The 17,891-nt window shown below is 52.5% G+C and overlaps 2 protein-coding genes across 2 annotated transcripts in view; both read left to right on the forward strand.

Moving 5' to 3' along the window:
* The window catches only part of PLA2G6 (phospholipase A2, group VI (cytosolic, calcium-independent)), a 69,400-nt gene extending 66,308 nt beyond the window's left edge, over positions 1–3,092 (forward strand). Inside the window, exons 14-16 of the mRNA XM_006890210.1 lie at positions 2,134–2,301; positions 2,718–2,791; positions 2,948–3,092. Of these exons, the coding sequence (XP_006890272.1) occupies positions 2,134–2,301; positions 2,718–2,791; positions 2,948–3,092 (387 nt within the window). The remainder of the gene's footprint in view (positions 1–2,133; positions 2,302–2,717; positions 2,792–2,947) is intronic.
* A 1,303-nt stretch (positions 3,093–4,395) lies between these two features.
* Positions 4,396–17,891, forward strand: part of BAIAP2L2 (BAI1-associated protein 2-like 2) — a 41,793-nt gene continuing 28,297 nt past the window's right edge. Inside the window, exons 1-4 of the mRNA XM_006890126.1 lie at positions 4,396–4,446; positions 5,516–5,591; positions 7,049–7,135; positions 7,504–7,565. Of these exons, the coding sequence (XP_006890188.1) occupies positions 4,396–4,446; positions 5,516–5,591; positions 7,049–7,135; positions 7,504–7,565 (276 nt within the window). The remainder of the gene's footprint in view (positions 4,447–5,515; positions 5,592–7,048; positions 7,136–7,503; positions 7,566–17,891) is intronic.

Below are 17,891 nucleotides of genomic sequence, written 5' to 3' on the forward strand. Positions count from 1 at the left end.
AGAGGAAGACCCTCAATGAGATGGATTGGTTCAGTGACTGGGGTTGGTGTGTCGGAGACAGTGAGATTGGCGCAGGATAGAGCAGGGTTCAGGCCCGTTGTAGATAGGGTTGCTGTGAGTCATAGGGGACTCGATGGCACATAATAACAACAGAATGGACAATCCCCTCATATACAATCAGCTGCCTCTGAAAACCCACTGGAGGGTCAGCTGTGGGTTAGTTCCAACTCACCAGCACACAACAGCAATTGTGTCCAAGCCCATTAGTTGTTAGTGAGGTAGAACCGGCCCGTCACTAACCCTGCACAGGGTTTTCAAAGGCAGTCAGTCACCCAGGAGGAGACTGCTCCCCTTTCTCCCACAGAGCAGCTGGTAGATTCAAACTACATACCTTTGCATTGGCAGTGCCATTCCTTGCCACTAAGTCACCAGCACTCCCTTCAAAATCCTTAGTACCTAAGCAGTTTTTTTCCATTGTATTCATAATACCTTCCTTTACTAAAAATACACAATTTGAACAAAAAGCTTGAAGCAGAAATGAATTTGGTCTTGAGAGGGTTAACAGTGTCTTCTGTGATGGGATTGGACAGTGTGTGTACCATGGACCTGGCCGTCCTAGATACTGTGCCAGCCCTGGGTCACACACCTGCCCTCGAAGCATTTATGTCCAGTGGGGATACTGTCTGTGACAAGGACCTGCCCTCTGAAGAGTCTCAGGTGCTGGGTTCCAGGAGGAATATCACCTTTGCTTGGGGGCCTGAAGGCTGGGGATGGCTCTGTGGGGCGCAGGACCACATCCTGAGGCCTTTTGGGAAGGGCAGTGCAGAACCAGTGGGAAAGAGTGGCTTTCACCCCAGGAGCAGCCACCCCACGTGTGCTGAGAGAGAGAGAGGGCTCTGGAGCCCACAGGCTCTGGGTACTGGTCCTGGCTCCGTTGGAGAAAGATGGATAATCTCCTCCCGTGTGATTGACCGCCTCTGAAAACCTGCTGGAGGATCAGCTATTGATGGGTTCCAGCTTGATGGTACATAGGAATAGCATAGCGTTTCCAGGGCTGAAAATCGGTGGAGACAGAAATGTGTCAGACACACTGCCTCATCTTTCTCCTGTGGAGTGGCGATGGATTCGAATGGCCGATCTTTCAGATAGCAGCTGAATGCTTTAACTGCTGCACCACCAGTATTGTGGCTCCTTTAAGATCAGCACTTATAAAACACTGTGAGGGCACATCTCTCAAACACGTAGGGTCACTGTGAGTTGACTCAGCAACACCCCAAACAAAACCACCACCCAGAGTGTGGACTGTGTGGGCTCCCCACGCCCTTATCTGTACAGCGGCAGGTGCATAGGTGCCTGAGGCCTCCTGGCTGCAGGTGGCGGGGAGGTCACCAAGCAGCGGGCGGGCAGCACTCAGGGTCCCTGGGCGGGCAGGGTGGGAGCGCCCTCTAGGGGCCAGACACGGCAGGGTGGGGCCTGGAACAAGCACATCCCAGTCCCCCTGGTTTCTGTGACGGGCAAGGAGCCGGACCCTGAGCAGGTGGTTTGCCTGTGAACACGCAGCATGTGGCAGCAGGACGTGTTCCGGTGGAAGGCGAGGTGGCACCGAGTCAGGACGTCCAGCCTCCCCTCACTTCTCCCTGCTCGGGGCCTGAACAAGCCTTTTTCCCCCTCACTCTGTTGAGAGTCCTTGCTGGTAACGATAGGTGCCCCTTGTGCAGGCTGCTGGGGTATTGAGTGAGACCATGCTGTAGGTGCCTGGTGAGCACCGGAAGTCAGGGTGGTCCCTCCAGCTCCTTCTCTAGCTCCAGGCGCTGGTCCTCGCAGGACTGGTGCAACCCCATGTATGTAGAGGCGTGCTCCATTGGGGGTGGGGGGGGTTAGCAGCTGGATTTCCAGGAGCAGTTTGCCAGGCCTTTATTCCGCGTACCTCTGGGCATCACTAGCCGTTTGCACCACCCAGACCCTCGGCCCTCCTGGATCCACACAGCAGACCACACACACGACAGTCTGTGGTGCCCACACTGGCCCCTGTCTCAGGAGGGAGCTAGGGCTCCAGGATGGCTAAGTTGCCCAGGCTGTGAATGTGCCCCAGAGACCTGCTCTACCCCACACACCCTGTCCTGTTCACAACAGGGTCAGGGCCAGAAGGTGAAGAAACTCTCTGTTGTCGTCTCGCTGGGGACAGGGAGGTCCCCACAGGTGCCTGTGACCTGTGTGGACGTCTTCCGGCCCAGCAACCCCTGGGAACTGGCCAAGACCGTTTTTGGCGCCAAGGAACTGGGCAAAATGGTGGTGGACTGTGTGAGTAGAGGCCCTTCCCTGGGGTCTCCAGCCCTGGGCTGATGCTCCCCCCCCATTCCTATAGGAGACGACAGGGCTGTGTAAGCCCCTAGGATCCCTGGTTCAGGGCAGGGCAGGGGCCTCACCAGAGCAGGGCGCACCCCCTACTTCTTCTCTGGCCTCCCTTTCCTCAACCACAGCCAGAATCTGAGGTGGTCAGAGCTGCTGGGGAGGGGCCCAGGAGGCCTGGACCTCAGCTGCTGTCACCCTCCCTCCCCCACAACGGGCTCTGCTGAACCTCTGTAGACCCCGCAGGTGTGCACGGCTGGGACAGCAGCAGCTCCAGGACAGTCCTGCCCAGGGTTGTCTGCTGAGGGATGGCCGGGCCGAGGTCTTAGGTGGGAGCTGGACGCTGCTCACTGGCCTCCTCCTTCCAGTGCACAGATCCAGACGGGCGGGCCGTGGACCGGGCCCGGGCCTGGTGCGAGATGGTCGGTATCCAGTACTTCAGGTGAGACCACCAGGCCAGACTAGCCAGCCCATCCACCTTCCCGGCCCCTGGGTGGACTCTCCCTGTCCCCAGGGTGATGCTGTGTCCCCATGCTCAACCCAAGCCCAGGCTTTGTCCCAAGCCAGGCTCGGTGACCCTCCTTCTTGGCCCGGACAGATTGAACCCGCAGCTGGGGACAGACATCATGCTGGACGAGGTGAGCGACGCGCTGCTGGTGAACGCGCTCTGGGAGACTGAGGTCTACATCTACGAGCACCGGGAGGAGCTCCAGCGGCTCATCCAGCTGCTGCTCCAGCCCTGAGGCCACGCCCCCCACGCCACCATAGAGGGAGGGGGGCCCGCCTGGAGCACGGGGCAGGGCTGGCCTCTGCTCTCGGGCCAGTGCCCAGGGCTGGTCCTGGAGGCCTCACCCGCTGTCCCCACCCATTTGCTGGGTTTTAACTCCAGGCTTCAAAAGCCTAGCACCTCATCTGGCCTCTGTCTATAACAGAAAGGGGCTTCTGACAACTGACCGAGGGGACCCCTCATGGGGGGGACCTGTCAGCTGAAACACTAAGGGAACCTTGTGCCCACCCCACCTCCCCAGAGCCTGAGCTGCCCCTCCTGGTGGGTGAGGCCCCTTCCACTGAGCCTCTGTATTCTGGGGCTCGGGGGCTGGAGAAAGGGGTGTCCCCACCTCTTTAGCCAGGGTAACCCAGCCTCCCGGAGCCAGATTCTTCATTCGACTTTGCCCCTCTACACGCCCACCACCCACACCCCTCAGACCCACCTGCCTCAAACCCTCCCAACTCCCAAAGGTTACCTACCCCTGGGAGTCCAGGTCTCCTTCCTGACAAGGAAGTGTTTTTTTAGAGTGTCTGGGGCAGCACTGGGGTGGGGGCACCCCAAACTGTGAAATAAATTATCTGGATTCACGTTCACCCATTTGTGTTCATTTGTAGTATAAGCACAGCCCCCATCCTCCCATGACCTTGACCTTCAGCTTAACCTATCCTTTTCCTAACCTCTACTTCCAGGGTCCCTGGGGTAGGGTCACCTGCTCCTCTCCTCCTCAGAGCAGGGCATGAGGGGCTGACACTGAGCCCTTCCCATAACAGACTTGCCAGGATGCGCATGAAGCGTGTGAAGTGAGGGAGCACCCCACTTGAGAAGAGGGGATCAAGACCCCCCCTGAGTCCCTACTCATGCAGATAGGCGTGTGGGCACTGTAGGCCCCAGCCTGGTGTGGACCAGTGCCCGCCTGTGGATCTGTTCAGCCCAGGAGAGTCCCCAGGGGACAGTGTGTGCATGGGACAGGCCCAAGAGCCAGGGACTTTACGGCTGGCCAGGAAGGCTCACCATGAGAAGGACCAGAGAATGGGCCTGCCTCCATGTCCCCAGCTCAGAGGGTAAATAATTGAAGGGGCAGGTCACAAGAAGCCGCCTGCGTCACAAGATGCCATCCCCCGGCTCTGGTTACGCCCCAGATCGCCTCCTGACATCCCGGCTGGTGAATAATTAAGCGGCTGCCACCTCCTCCCAGCCCTCAGCCCAGGCCCACTCTGCAGCCTTCCTTGCAGCCGCCACCCCGCTGTGCTCCAGTGCAGCCCCTGTGCACCTGCTCCATGGCCCCCAAGATGGACCAGTTCTACAGGTCCACCATAGCCATCTACAAGGTGAGCATGGGTGCCGGGCCTGGGCTCTGAACACCCGCCCGCTGGGCGCTGGCCGCCTGGTTGCAGAGGCCGAGCTGAGCTGGAGGACAAAAGAGCCGGGACTGACAGCATGTTCAGGCATGCGTGGCCCAGAGCCAGGATGCCCTGGGGAGTGGGCATTGGGGCAGACCCTCGGACAGGTTCGTCAGTCACTGGCGTGGGAGGTCAGACGAGATGGCACCCATTAGGATCCCCACCTTGCAGGCCCTGGACTGGGCCCAGTGGCCAGAGCTGGAGACGGGCTGCGGTAGTAGCTGGATGCCAGGGGAGGGACCCCAGACCCAGAGAAGCCTGGGAGAGGAGCTGGCAGTCTGGCGTGGGCCTTTCTCCTTTCTGGGCCTCCCTCGGCTGCCCTGCCCCTCCCAGAGTGTACACACTCCATAGGCATTTATTTGGTACCTTGTGTATACGGCCCTTTCACCTGAAGGCCTCACAGCACCTACCTTTTGGGTAGAAAGTGATCACTCCAGTTGATAGATGAGATCAGAGACGGAGATAAGGTTTGATAAGTCCAGAGAGGTTAAACAGCTTGTTCAAAGTCACGAAGGGAGGAAGAGGAGCTGCTGGGATTTGAGTCCAATGCCAAGTCCAAGACTGGTGCCCACCCCCAGGTGCTTCTCACTGGCCATGGTCCAGGGTGGCCGTGGTGACCCGCCACTACTGGGGGGATTTTGCATTGAGGACAGCATCTGCCCTTGATCCTGCAGGGCTGTCAGCTGTCGTGTGTCCAGCACGAGGACACAGGGGTCAGGATTGTGGCAAATGGATTGAGGCAGGCTCAGCCCAGCTCAGGGAGGGGCCCTCTGAGAAGCACTGTCCTTTGGATGAAGTCGACTGCAGGGGGACCTCAGCTGAGAACCCCGACCCCAGCGTAGAATTCCAAAGGCCCTGGCTGGCTGATGGCAGGGCTTCTGCGGGGACCCCCACCCCTTTTACTGGGGCTGGTTTATCTGCTCTGAGGCCCACCAGCCTGTTCCATCCCATTATCCTTCTCCCCACTCTCACCTGGAACCCTTGTCCCCTGGTCTAGAGCATCATGGAGCAGTTCAACCCCGCCCTGGAGAACCTGGTGTACCTGGGCAACAACTACCTCCGGGCCTTCCATGGTGAGTACGGCCTCAGGTCACCCCACCCCACCAGGTCCTGTCTAGCAGCACCCACCCCCACCCAGTTCACACCCTGCACCCACATAGACAGCCGTCCATGGGATCTCACACCACAGCCTTACAGCCAGGCCCACCTCACACCCTCATCTTCCTGTACTTCAACCCACCCCACCTCGTGCACACCCCCTGCCCCTTACCTACCTCTGCTTGCTCCCAAAAAAAAAAAAAACACAAACAAAAACCCTAAAAGCTCACCTGCCATCAGTTGAGTCTGATGACTCCTCGACAGGTCTGTCCTAGAGAGGGTGAAACCAAGTCTCTCCTTGGAGGCTAGGATTTTGAAGCTCCATCTCACATACTTTGGACACGTGGCCAACAGAGGCCAGTCCTTGGAGAAGGACATCATGTTCGGAAGGGTGGAGGGACAGTGCAGGAGAGGAAGAGCCCCGAAGAGAGCGGTTGATAGAGTAACTGAGGCAATGGGGGTTGGTGTGATGGAGTAAGTGAGCCTGGCTCGGGACAGGGCAGCTTTAGAGCTGTACATAGGATCGCTGTGAGTCGCAGGTGACTCGACAGGCCACACGACAACAGCAGCTCCCCAGCTCCGGTTTCCGAGGTTATAAATCTTAACAGGAGGCTGCCCGTCTCTCTCCCACAGAGTGGCTGGTGTATTTGAACCACTGTCTTTTTGGTTAGCAGCCTGGCACATCTCACACTGGGCCACCAAGGCTCCTTGTTGTTGTGTGCCGTTGAATCAGAACTGTCCCTTAGCTCACCATCCGGCAGGTTTTCAGAGGCTGTAGATCAGGTGGGAGGAGACTGCCCACCCTTCTCCCATGGGGCATCTGGAGGGTTAGAACCACATCCCCTTGCGGTGCCCCAAATTCTGAGAGACAGGGCCACGCCTGGCGGGAACTGTGTGACTCATCAACTCCCTTCCCACCAGTATAGCTGCACACGTTTCCATAAGGTCCCCGAGATGCCACCGGGTGACCCCACCACCTCACCCAGCCTCACCTCTGAACCCCAGCCGTACACACACAGGTGTTTTTCCACATTTCCCTCAGCCAGCCTCGTGCTAACATTGACCCTTCATCCATCCCACTGTGCCCCCAAGTTTCCCAACACTTGTTTGCCAGCACTAATCCACAGACTTGGGGACTCTGTAAGACAGATGGCACTGTGGGGGCCCAGATACCCACCATAACCTCCTGATGGACACTTGGACAACTGAACCTTCCAGACACACACCTATGCCGAGGACAGTGACCCCACAGGGAGCTGAGCCACACCCGCCCCTCCCCCGCCCAGCGCCTGTCTCCACACACACCCGTTCCACTCCCCTGTCACGTGCACACAGCCAGGTCTCGGTTCAGCCGTCCACACCCCTCTCTCCCTGACAAGGGTGAGGGTGCAGCGGGGAAGGGGCAGGACCCGACATGTCCCTTCTCCCCCAGCCCTGTCCGAGGCAGCCGAGGTGTACTTCAATGCCATCCAGAAGATCGGGGAGCAGGCCCTGCAGAGCTCTACATCACAGATCCTGGGTGAGTGCACCCCTATATTCTCAGGGGACACTATTCAAGCCCCTCCTCCACCCCAGGCCACCTTGTGCTGTCCAGGAGCAGAGTCCCTCATTTGGACCACCTGTGCCTCCTGTCAGGCCCCAAGCCTGCCTTGTCCACCGTCCTATCAGGACAGGGGTTCCCTCAGCAGATGTGCCCTTCCACGGGGCACAGGCCTTGGACCAGCCCAGACCCATTCTCAGGGTCCAAGCACCCCACCCTGCTCCCTGCAGCCCCAGAGGCCTGTGGGAAATCCGGACTTTGGCCTGAAATCAGCGTCAGGCAGCCTCTGGTGGGAAGCGGGCGGGCAGGGCCGGTGCCCACACTGAGGCAGCCCCTCCGTGCCCCAGGTGAGATCCTGGTGCAGATGTCCGACACCCAGAGGCACCTCAACTCTGACCTGGAAGTAGTGGTGAGTACTGCCCCACCCCCAGCCTCCAGGGGCATGGCTCCATCCCCAGGGTCCCCTCCCAGGGCCAGGCTGGCTCTGCTAGGCATGGTTACCTGTGCCACCTCGTTCAGTCTGCACAGATACCTGGAGGCAGGGTCCCTGTCTGTCCCCATTTTACAGACGAGGAAACTGAGTCTCAGAGATGTACTAACTGGCCTAAGATCCCTGAGTGAGTACAAGCTGAGCTGAGCAGGGACCATTAGCCAGGGGTCAGGCCCCAGCCTTCTCCTCCTCTGCCCCCCTCCTCCATCCTCCAGAGGAGCACCCCCAGCGGGTTGAGGGCCTAATGCTCGGACGAAGAGCCCTGCACTGTCCCTGCAGAACTGAACACAGGGTTCCAGTGAGGGGCTCCAGGCCCTGCTTGGTCATAGCCTGGCCACCTGCCCCCCCCAGAGCTGGCCAACCCAGCATTGGCTTTGGCGCTGGCATCCGGCACAGATGTCCCTTCCATGAAACCCCGCTGGTCCTGCGGAGTTCGTTCACTCTCCTCTGTGGACACAATGGTGGCTGCTTAGCACCAATACGTTAAGATGGCAAACTGCAGCCAGGACAACGAGGGTTCAAATCCCAGCTCCGCCACTTCCGACAAGTCACCTGACCTCCCTGCATCTCCGTTTACTCGTGCAAAATGGTTATTAGTTGCTGTCACGTCAATTCCAATTCATGATGCCCCTGTGTGTGTGTGTAAACCCCTCTCAGGGTTTTCACGGCCGTGTGTGGCCTTTCAGGGCCAGACTGTCACATCTGTCATCCGAGGCGTCTCTGAGGAGGTTTGAACTGTCAACCCTTTAGCTAGTAGCCAGTCCACTGCCCTCAGGATCCTTTCAGGGACTGTTGCCACCATCCCTGGCAGCTGGGAGCCCTCCGTGTACCTTAGCTGTCATTGTGGGCCTGAAATTGCCTTCCCTGTCTCTGTCCCTCCCATGATGGGGTCCTTGCAGGGGAGGAAGTGGTCTTCTCACGGGAGCTCAGGACCCGGGATAGGCCACCCACCCAGCTTCACTGACAGGGGAGGGAAAAGGGGCTTTGGAGAAGGAATGGAGCCTGGCCAGATGAGAAGGAAGAGGGCCTGGAGGGGTTGGAGTGGACTGAGGAAGGCCTGAGGTTGGCGGGGGTCAGAGGCAATGGGCAGAGGGGGTGAGGATGGGCTCAAAGGTGAGGGCCCTTAGAAGATTGAGAGGGAAGCCACAGCTGATTGTGACCATCGTGGTTGTCACATGTCAGGGACAGGGGTTCCTGGGACCCAGAGTGATGCTGGGACTGCTTCTTGTTGTGTGCCGTCCTCAAAGCCGGCTCCTAGCTGACCTCCAGCGGGTGACTCAGGCCGTGATTCTTCTGACCATTCTGTGCATCAGAGAGCTGGACAGTGAGTAAGGATGACAGAAGACTTGATGCCTGAGTCGTGGTGCTGGAGAAGAATGCTGACCATCCCGTGGACTGCCAAGAGAACAAACAGACATGTCTTGGGGAAAGTGTGGCCAGAATGTTCTTCGGAGGCAAGGATGGGGAAGCTTCGTCTTCCATACTTTGGGCATGTTGCTAGGCGAGGCCATTCCTTGGAGAAGGACATCACGCTTGGAAAGGTGGAGTGTCAGCGGAGGAGAGGACCCCCGATGAGATGGGCTGTCTTCAACAGTGGGCTTTGCGTGTGGGAGCTGACAAGGACGGCGCAGGACAGGGCAGGGTTCAGGTTGGCAGTTCATAGGGTCGCTGTGAGTCGTACTTGACTCGATGGCACCTGATAACAACAACAGCAAATCTCATGGGAGGAGATTGCCCATCTGTCTCCCGCAGAGCAGCTGGTGGATTCAAACCAAGTGCCTTTGAGATTGCAGTGCAGCTTCTTGCCACTAGGCCGCCAGAGGAGACAGTAGAAAATCCTGAGCCATTTGGCTACTATGTTGGAACAGGGAACAATTTCCCGGGCAGGAATTACAGGTTCATCACATTCCTGTCTCCCAGGAGGCTGCCTCGTGTCCCGCTGAGACTGCTTGGGGCTCGACTTCCCATGGTGCCCTGTGCCTTCCTGTCCACTTGTGACACACTTGGCCTGGGCACAGACACGTCTCACCCTGACCCGCTCTGTAAGGGGAGCCATCCCCTCTTAGCCCCAGTCTTGGCTGTGACAGTTAGACAGGGCCCCCAGCCAGACCTGTGCCGGCAAGAACAGAGACAGAGGCTGCCTCCGCCTTGAGCCCATCCACTTAACAACCAGTTACCTCCAGGTGGCCCGTGGTGTGCCAGGCACTGTTGTAGGTGCTGCGACCATGTTGTTAATGTGCCGCTGAGACTACTTTAGGGACCCTGTGATCAGTGGCTCTGAACCCTGCCCTGTCCGGAGCCAACCTCACCGTCTCTGACACACCTGACCCCATTGCCACAGTCACTGTGTCAATCCATCTCATCCAGGGTCTTCTTCTCCTGCACTGACCCTCCACCCTTCCACACATGATGTCTTTTTCCAAGGCTCCTGGCCACATACCCAAAGTATATGAGATGGAGCTTCAAAATCCTTGGTTCTAAGGCAGCATTTCTCCCAAGGAAAGGTGTCAGACCAAAGCCGAGATAAATAACTACGAGTGTTGATTACTGGAAGATGCAGTGACTGCTGTGGAGAAAAGCAGAGTTTATTGTTGTTGTCAGGTGCCACTGAGTCAAGTACAACTCAGAGCGACCCTCTGAACAGATCTAAACCCCACCCTATCCTGTGCCATCCTCAGCACTGAGGGTGCAGATGACCAAGGTCTTCAGTGGTGACACGGAGAAAAGACCTGGAGGAAGATGAGAATTAGTGAGAGAGAAGAGGGAACAGCATTGTGTCCTAACCTGTGCCAGCCTCACAGTCTCTGATGAGACACACTAGAGCCCGTTGCTGTAGGCACCGTGTCAGTCCACCTGGTTGTGGAGGGCCTTCCTCTCCTTCGCTGACCCTCCACCTCCCCGAGCATGATGCTCACTCTCCAGTGAACAGCCCCTCCCAGCAAAATGCTCAAAGAATGTGAGACAGAGCTTTCTCTTCTTTGCCTCCCAGGAGCACTCTGGCTGCACCTTCTCCAAGACACATCTGCTGATTCTTTTGACAGTCCATGGTTTATTCAGTACTCCAACACCACAGCTCAAAGGCATCAGTTCATCTTCAATCATCCTTATTCAGTTCCAGCTCTCAGCAGCATAGCAAGTGATAGAAAAGACCATGGCCTGCATAAGGTGCACCTTAGTCCTCAAACATCATTGCTCCTCAATATTTTGTAGAGATATGCACTTTCCCAGTGCAATACGTCTCCTAACCTTCTGGCTGCTGGTGCTACTATATCTATATATCTATGTATCTATGTGTCTATATGTCTATATGTCTATATATCTATATATCTATAAATCTATCTAGGTATATCTATGTATCGAGAGAGAGAGAGAGAGAGAGAGAGAGAGAGTGTGTGTGTGTGTGTGTGTGTGTGTGTAGATTGTGAAGATGGCACAGAATAAGACAGTGTGCAGATTGATTGTTCCTAGGGTCACTGTGAGTCATAATCCACTCAGTGGCACCCAACAACAACATTTATATATTTTTTCGAATCTCCCTTACTGATCTCCTGTGCGTGCAGGCCTCCCCACAGTCCCGGGCGTTTCTCGTCTTCATGTTTCCGATCTCATCCTCGTGGCCCTGTCCAGGCTATTCTTGGGATCCATCATCTTGACCAGACTCCGATTCCATCCCTTTGGCAAGATAGAGGGGCTGCTGAGTCCCTCGCTGGGAGGCACATCACTCTGTTGGCACGTGGTATCAGCAGAACTGTGAATGCGTTGGGAGCTATGAAATAATATTGTTCTGATACTCTTTCCCTTTTTAATTATAAGCCACAGTGGATTCAGGCTGACCCTCCATGGGTTTCCAAGGCCTTAAGTCTCTTCAGAAGGAAATCATCATCTCATCTTTCTCCCTCAGAGCAGCTAATAGATTTCAAGCTACTATTTCAGGTCAGCTAGGGAGCTCTGGCGGCCTAGTGGCAAGAAGCTGCGCTGCAATCCTGAAGGCACCCAGCTTGAGGCCACCAGCTGCTCCCCAGGAGAAAGATGGACAGTCTCCTCCCATTCAATTAACTGCCTCTGAAAACCTGCAGGAGGGTCAGCAATGGGTCGGTTCCGACTCAACAGTACACAACATTTCAAGTCAACTACGATTTGTAGCGACACTATGAATAGATCTGAACCCTGCCCATCTTTATAATCCCTGATACCCTCAAGCCCGTTGTTACGGTCACTGTGTCAGTCCATCTTGTTGAAGGTCTTCCTCTCCCTGACCCTCCTCCACCTTTGCCAGCATGATGGGTTTTTTCCCAGAACTGGCACCTCCTGGCAAGGTGCCCAAAGTATATGAGATGAAGTTTTACCAACCTTGCCTCTAAGCAACTCTCTGGTTGCACTCCCTCCAGGACGGATTTATTTGTTCTTTTTGCAGGCTCTGGGATATTAAGTACTCTTCTCCAACATCACAGTTCAATCTTCTTGTCATCCTTATCCACTGTCCAACTTACAAATGCATAAGAATGGATTGAACAGACTTTGACCTGTATTGGCACACCTTAGTCTTTAAACTGACATCCTTGCTCTCCAGCACTTTGGAGAAAATCCTTTAAAATAAGGAAATGCATTTGGTTGTGATAGTATGTTTTAAATCTCTTTTAACATATTAAATATTTAAATATATCTATATCAAATCATGGTATCATGAAGAAAAGGTATGAATGAATAAAAGTATGAACTGTGGTGCTGGAGAAGACTTTTGACCCTATCATGGACTGTCAAGAGAACTAATAGGTCTTTCCTGGAGAGGGGGAAACCAAGCTCCTTAGAGACAAGAATTTTGAGACTCCCTCTCACATTCTTGGGCATGTAGTCAAGAAGGACCAGTCTTTGGAGAAGAATCTCATGCTCGGAATGGTTGAGGGACAGTGCAGGTGAGGAAGACCCTGAATGAGATGGGCTGACACAGTGACTGGGGTAACGAGGGTGAGTGTGTCTGCATCAGTGAGACGGGCTCAGGATAGAGCAGGGTTCAGAGCTATTGTACATACCATAACACAACAACAATCATACTTCTAGTGAACAAAGTTTAAATACACACACACACACACACACACACACACACACACACACTTTGTTCAGTGGCTTTTAACATATTAAAGAGTTTTGCAAATATCTCCACCATCCAATTGTAGAGTCTTGTCATTACTATTGCCGCTACCCCTCCCCTAAAAAAAGACTAATCATTTTTTAATTCTTTCTTTTAAAAGGTCCTTTCTACTTTGAGTTTCTTCCAAAATTTCTGAATCTTTGCCAAGGTCTATCGTCTTCTTTCTGTCTTTTTCTAATTCCCGTCTCTGTGGTTTATTGCCTGTCTGGTGTCATTTTGTTAGTGTCTTTGCGTCTGCTTCCAAGCAACAGGCACCCATGTCTTCTCCCGGACAGCCTGCCTTTCCAGAGCGCAGTCAGCGGCTGTAGCAATGTCCTCCACTTCTGAATTCCCTTTCTTCTCATATGGACCCTTGACTGGATTTTATGTCAGAGGTTTGCTCTTGCTCGTTTTTATGCAGGATTAGCTTGGTTTTGTTTTTCCTAAGTGTTTGGAAGGAGGCGAAGTTTGAGGGGACCCTGACTGAAGGATGACACAGGGTCTCATGCTGTTGTTACCGTGCTCTTTACAAAAGTACAGCATCTTTCTTTGTGGAATCACCTGGCTGTGCTCCTTGCCTCTACTTTTGTTGGACTTTCTTTCTCTCCGTTGTGTTCTTTATCCCTGCTCATCTTGATTTTTATTCCACTTCCAACACTTCCTGCCCCTCTGCAGTTGGTCCCTATAGAGCCTGGATGGCCGCCTCCAGCAGTCTGGGGGCAGTCGGCGGGGCTCCAGGGCGCCAGTTCCTCTGGTGCCTCCCTTTGCTTTTCAGGGCTGTCCTCCGACTGCCTTCCTGCGCTTCTCAGTGAGCACGTGCAGACTGTTGGCCAGGGTTGGGGGGTGGGGGTGGGGGGTGTCCTCTTGTCCTCAGGTCCAGCAAACACCCAGTCCCCTCCCTCCGCTCCTTACTTCACAGATGCCTATGCTCTGCAGGCCTCAGAGCTGCCAGCAGCTGGGCTTGGGGATTTGTGGGAGTATTTCCCACATTGTTCAGTTAGGAATATTATCTTCCGGCTTCTGAGTTTGCAATCTAGCTCTCTTATCTGTTTTATGAGCAAATGAGGGAAGATTTTATTGCCACCGTCATTCCAGAATTGGACTTAGTGGTTTTTATTGCCTTAAAGGTTCAATTGATGCCGTGCTGGAGAATAGTCTTGAACATACCACAAACCTCCAAGAAAACAAACAAGTCTGTCTTGGAGAGGGTGAAACCAAGTTTCTCCTTGGAGGTGAGGATTTTTTAAGCTCTGTTTCACATACTTTGGACACATGGCCAGGAGGGACCAGCCCTTGGAGAAGGACATCGTGCTCAGAAGGGTGGAAGAACAGCACAGGAGAGGAAGACCCCACATGAGATGGATTGATACAGTAACTGGGACCATAGGGGTAGGTGTGTTGGAGTCAGCGATACTGGCTCAGGACAGGGCAGGCTTCAGAGCTGCTGTATGTAGGGTCTCTATGAGTCACAGGTGACTTGATGCCACATGACAATAACAACAACAACAAAGTGTTGCTGCCAAAAGTTTAAACTGGATTTAGAAGATGCTATAGGACCAGGTATATCATTGCTGATGTCAGATGGACCCTGACTGAAAGCAGAGAATACCAGAAGAATATCTAATTGTGTTTTATTGACCATGCAGAGGTATTTGATTGTGTAGATTATGACAAAATACTGATAACATTGAGAAGAATGGGAAACCCAGAACAATTCATTTTATTCATACAAAACCTAGACCCGAACCAAGAAGCTACTGTATGAATGGAGCAAGGGAACACTAACTACATGGTTCAAAATCAGGAAAGGGGTGCAGTTAGGTTGTATCCGTTTTCTGTACAGATTTAATCTGTATACTGAGCAAATCATCCAAGAAGCTGAACTCTAAGAAGAAGAAAGTGGCATTAGGATCAGAGGAAGACTCATCAACACCCTGAATGATGCAGATGGCTCAACCTCGCTTGCTGAAAAGGATGAAGATTTGAAACACTTGCTGAAGAAGATCAAAGACTACAGCCTTCAATATGAATTGCATCTCAACATCAAGAAAACAGAAATTCTCACCACACTAATTTGATATCATCATAGAAAAGATTGAAATTGTTAACAATTTCATCTTACTCAGATCCACAGTCAACACACTTGGTAACAACAGTCAGGAAATCAGGAGACGTATTGTTCTGGGCAAGTGTACTGTCAGGGACTGCTCCAAATTACTGAGGAGTAGTCATGTCAATTTGAAGACTAAGGTGTGCCTGATTCAGGCCATGCTTTTTTGGTCACTTGCTGTGCATCAGAGAACTGGACAGTAGATGACAGAAGAATGCCTCTGAGTTGTGGTGTTGGAGAAGTTTACTGAATGACCCCTTGATTTCCAGAAGAACAGACAGACCCATCTTAGGATAGTGCAGCCAGAGTGCTGCTTAGAGACAAGGATGACAAAACTTCGTCTCACAAACTTTGGACGTGTTGCTAAGTGAGGCTGTAGCTTAGAAAGGGGCATCGTGCTTGGAAAGGTGGAGGGTCAGCAAAAGAGAGGAAGACTCTCAGCCTGATGGATTGACACGGTGACTGCAGCAGTGGGCTCGAGTGTCAGATGATGAGGATGGCACAGAACAGGACAGGGCTCAGATCTGTTGTTCTTAGGGTTGCTGTGAGTCATACGTGACGCGATGGCACCTCACAACACAACTGACTGTTAAGCCTGATGGGTTTTGACAACTGTGTACATTATTGAGCACCTCGCTGAAGATGCGTCAGAACATTTCCGTCGGTTCCTTTCACCCCTTTAATCTAGGGGTGAATTTTGTCATTTCTAAAATACCGTGTGGGTGGAATGAAACAGTATGTACCTTGTTTGATTTTTTTTAATTTTTTTATGTGTATGTGTGTGCGTGTGTGTGTGTGTGTACCGTCAAATCAGATTTGACTGGTATTGGAGGAGATGGTTCCTCCTTCTCCAGCAAAGCATCTGGTGGATTTGAACCACACACCTCTGGGATTGCAGTGCAGCTTCTTGCCACTAGGCCACCAGAGCTCGCTACCTTGTTTGATTTTTCAGCATGCATTTTTTTTTCTTTTTTCCTCCCTGCCCACCCCTCCCCACAGTTCACACTTCTCTTTGAAAAGTAAAAGAAAATTATTTCATTGGTATAGAATCCCCCCTTTCGCCCCAAGTACACTCCATGACGCAACCATCATTCTAGACTCTTGTCATAACCATAATACCCAATCATATATCGCTTTCAAACAGTTCTCCTTCATCTGTTTCAATGCAGTATACATAATTTATCTAATTTTTCTCAGTCTCACCCCAACCCTAATGTCAACAACAGTTCTACAACAGTGACACCATGCAGCACCTGTCCTTTTGGGACTGAGATATTTCACTCAGCATAATGTTCTCCAGAGTCACCCATTTTGAATAATATTGCATGAGTTCCTTGGTTTTCAATGCAGCGTAGTATTCCATTGTGTGACTATACCACAGCTTCTCTATCCATTCATTTGTTGACGGGCACTTAGGTTGTTTCCAACTCTTTGCTATTGTGAACAGAGCCGCAATACAGCATGCATTTTTGTGTCCAGTTTCTGTCTTACAATCTGTAAGACAAATACATGTGTTGCATAAATCAATACTTCCTTCTGCTCCCCCACTGAGCAGTATTCTCTGTGAGAACTGCACCGCTGTTTACCTGGCTGGTCATCTCTTGTTTAGAGCTGCCGTCAATAATATCGCTGTGAACGTGCTTGTACGAGTCTTTCTGGACTCATTGCTCTTGGGGAAATGCCTGGGAATGTCTGCTTGAGCTTTATAAGGAACCGCCAGTGAATATCCAGAGTTTCTGGACCTCCCTCGTTCCTCCAGCTCAGAGTAGAAACCGCAGTTCTCCACCCTTACAAACATCTGAAGCTGTCAGTTTTTTCTGCTGGATCCTTTCTGGTGAGTGTGACACAGTGACTGTCAGGTGGGCTGGAGCAGAGATCATGAGGGTGTTTCAGAACAGGGCCAAGGCTCAGCTCTGCTGGTCTGGGGTCGCTGTGAGTCACAGGCCTCGAAACAGCACCTAAGAACAACCACGAATGTGAAATGACACCTCGGGATGGTTTCATGGTTTGGTTTTGCACTGCCCTGATGACCAAGACTTTTTAATAAGCTTACTAGTCACTCAGTTCTCTTCTTTAAGTGTTTAAAGAAACAGTCAAGAATCGTTTGCCCATGTTTTACTGACTTTACATCTTTTTACCATCCACTTATATAGTCTGGATATGAGTCCTCTCTCAAACATAAGGAAATATTTCTCCTTGCTCATATCTTATCAATTCATTTTCTTAGTGATGTCTTTGGTAAATAAAAATTTGCTATTTAAATGCATTTAGCAGCGTTTGCATGCTTTGTGGGTGTGTCCTGTGTACCCTGCATCCGAATCCTAGAAACTTGTAAGTTCCCTGATGCGGCCGGAGAGGTTCTGAAGGTTAAATTCAGGATTTTGAGATGAAGGAGTTAATCTTGTTACTCAGCTCGACTCAGTGTCATCATAGGTCTTTAAAAACAGAGAAGAAAGAGAAACGAGGAACCAGAGAGAGGTGTTGTGAGGACTCTGCTTTCTGGATGGATGGAGGGAGCGTGAGTGAAGGAATTCCATTGACCTCTAAAAATGAGAAAATGCCAGGAAACGTACTCCCTTGTTGTTGCTGTTAGGTGCCATCAAGTAAAATACAACTCACAGAGACCCTGGAACAGCAGATCTGAACCACATCAATCTCATATTCTCCCTGTGATCTGTGACAGGCTGGAGTTATAGTTGTTGTTGTTGTTGTTGATGATGATGATTGCCATCTAGTCAATCAAGCATGACTCATAGTGACCCTGAACCCTTTACAATACTATAGTCATTTCTCCAAGTTCATAGAGTTTCCAGAGGCATGTGCTTTAGGAAGTGGATGCCACTCCTTGTTCTAAACCTGTCTTAAAATGGGAATTCCACCAAACACTGTCCGCCTTACAGGGTAATTGTTATGGCATTTCACACACACACACACCCCCCCAGTGGCACAAGGTTCAACATCACAGCAAACCCAGATTACCTCAGTGCAGCAAATTGACAGGCAAGTG

The sequence above is a fragment of the Elephantulus edwardii genome, unplaced genomic scaffold (assembly GCF_000299155.1).
Source record: "Elephantulus edwardii isolate Elephantulus edwardi_28Jun2011 unplaced genomic scaffold, EleEdw1.0 scaffold00086, whole genome shotgun sequence".
NCBI classification, from domain to species: Eukaryota; Metazoa; Chordata; class Mammalia; order Macroscelidea; family Macroscelididae; genus Elephantulus; species Elephantulus edwardii.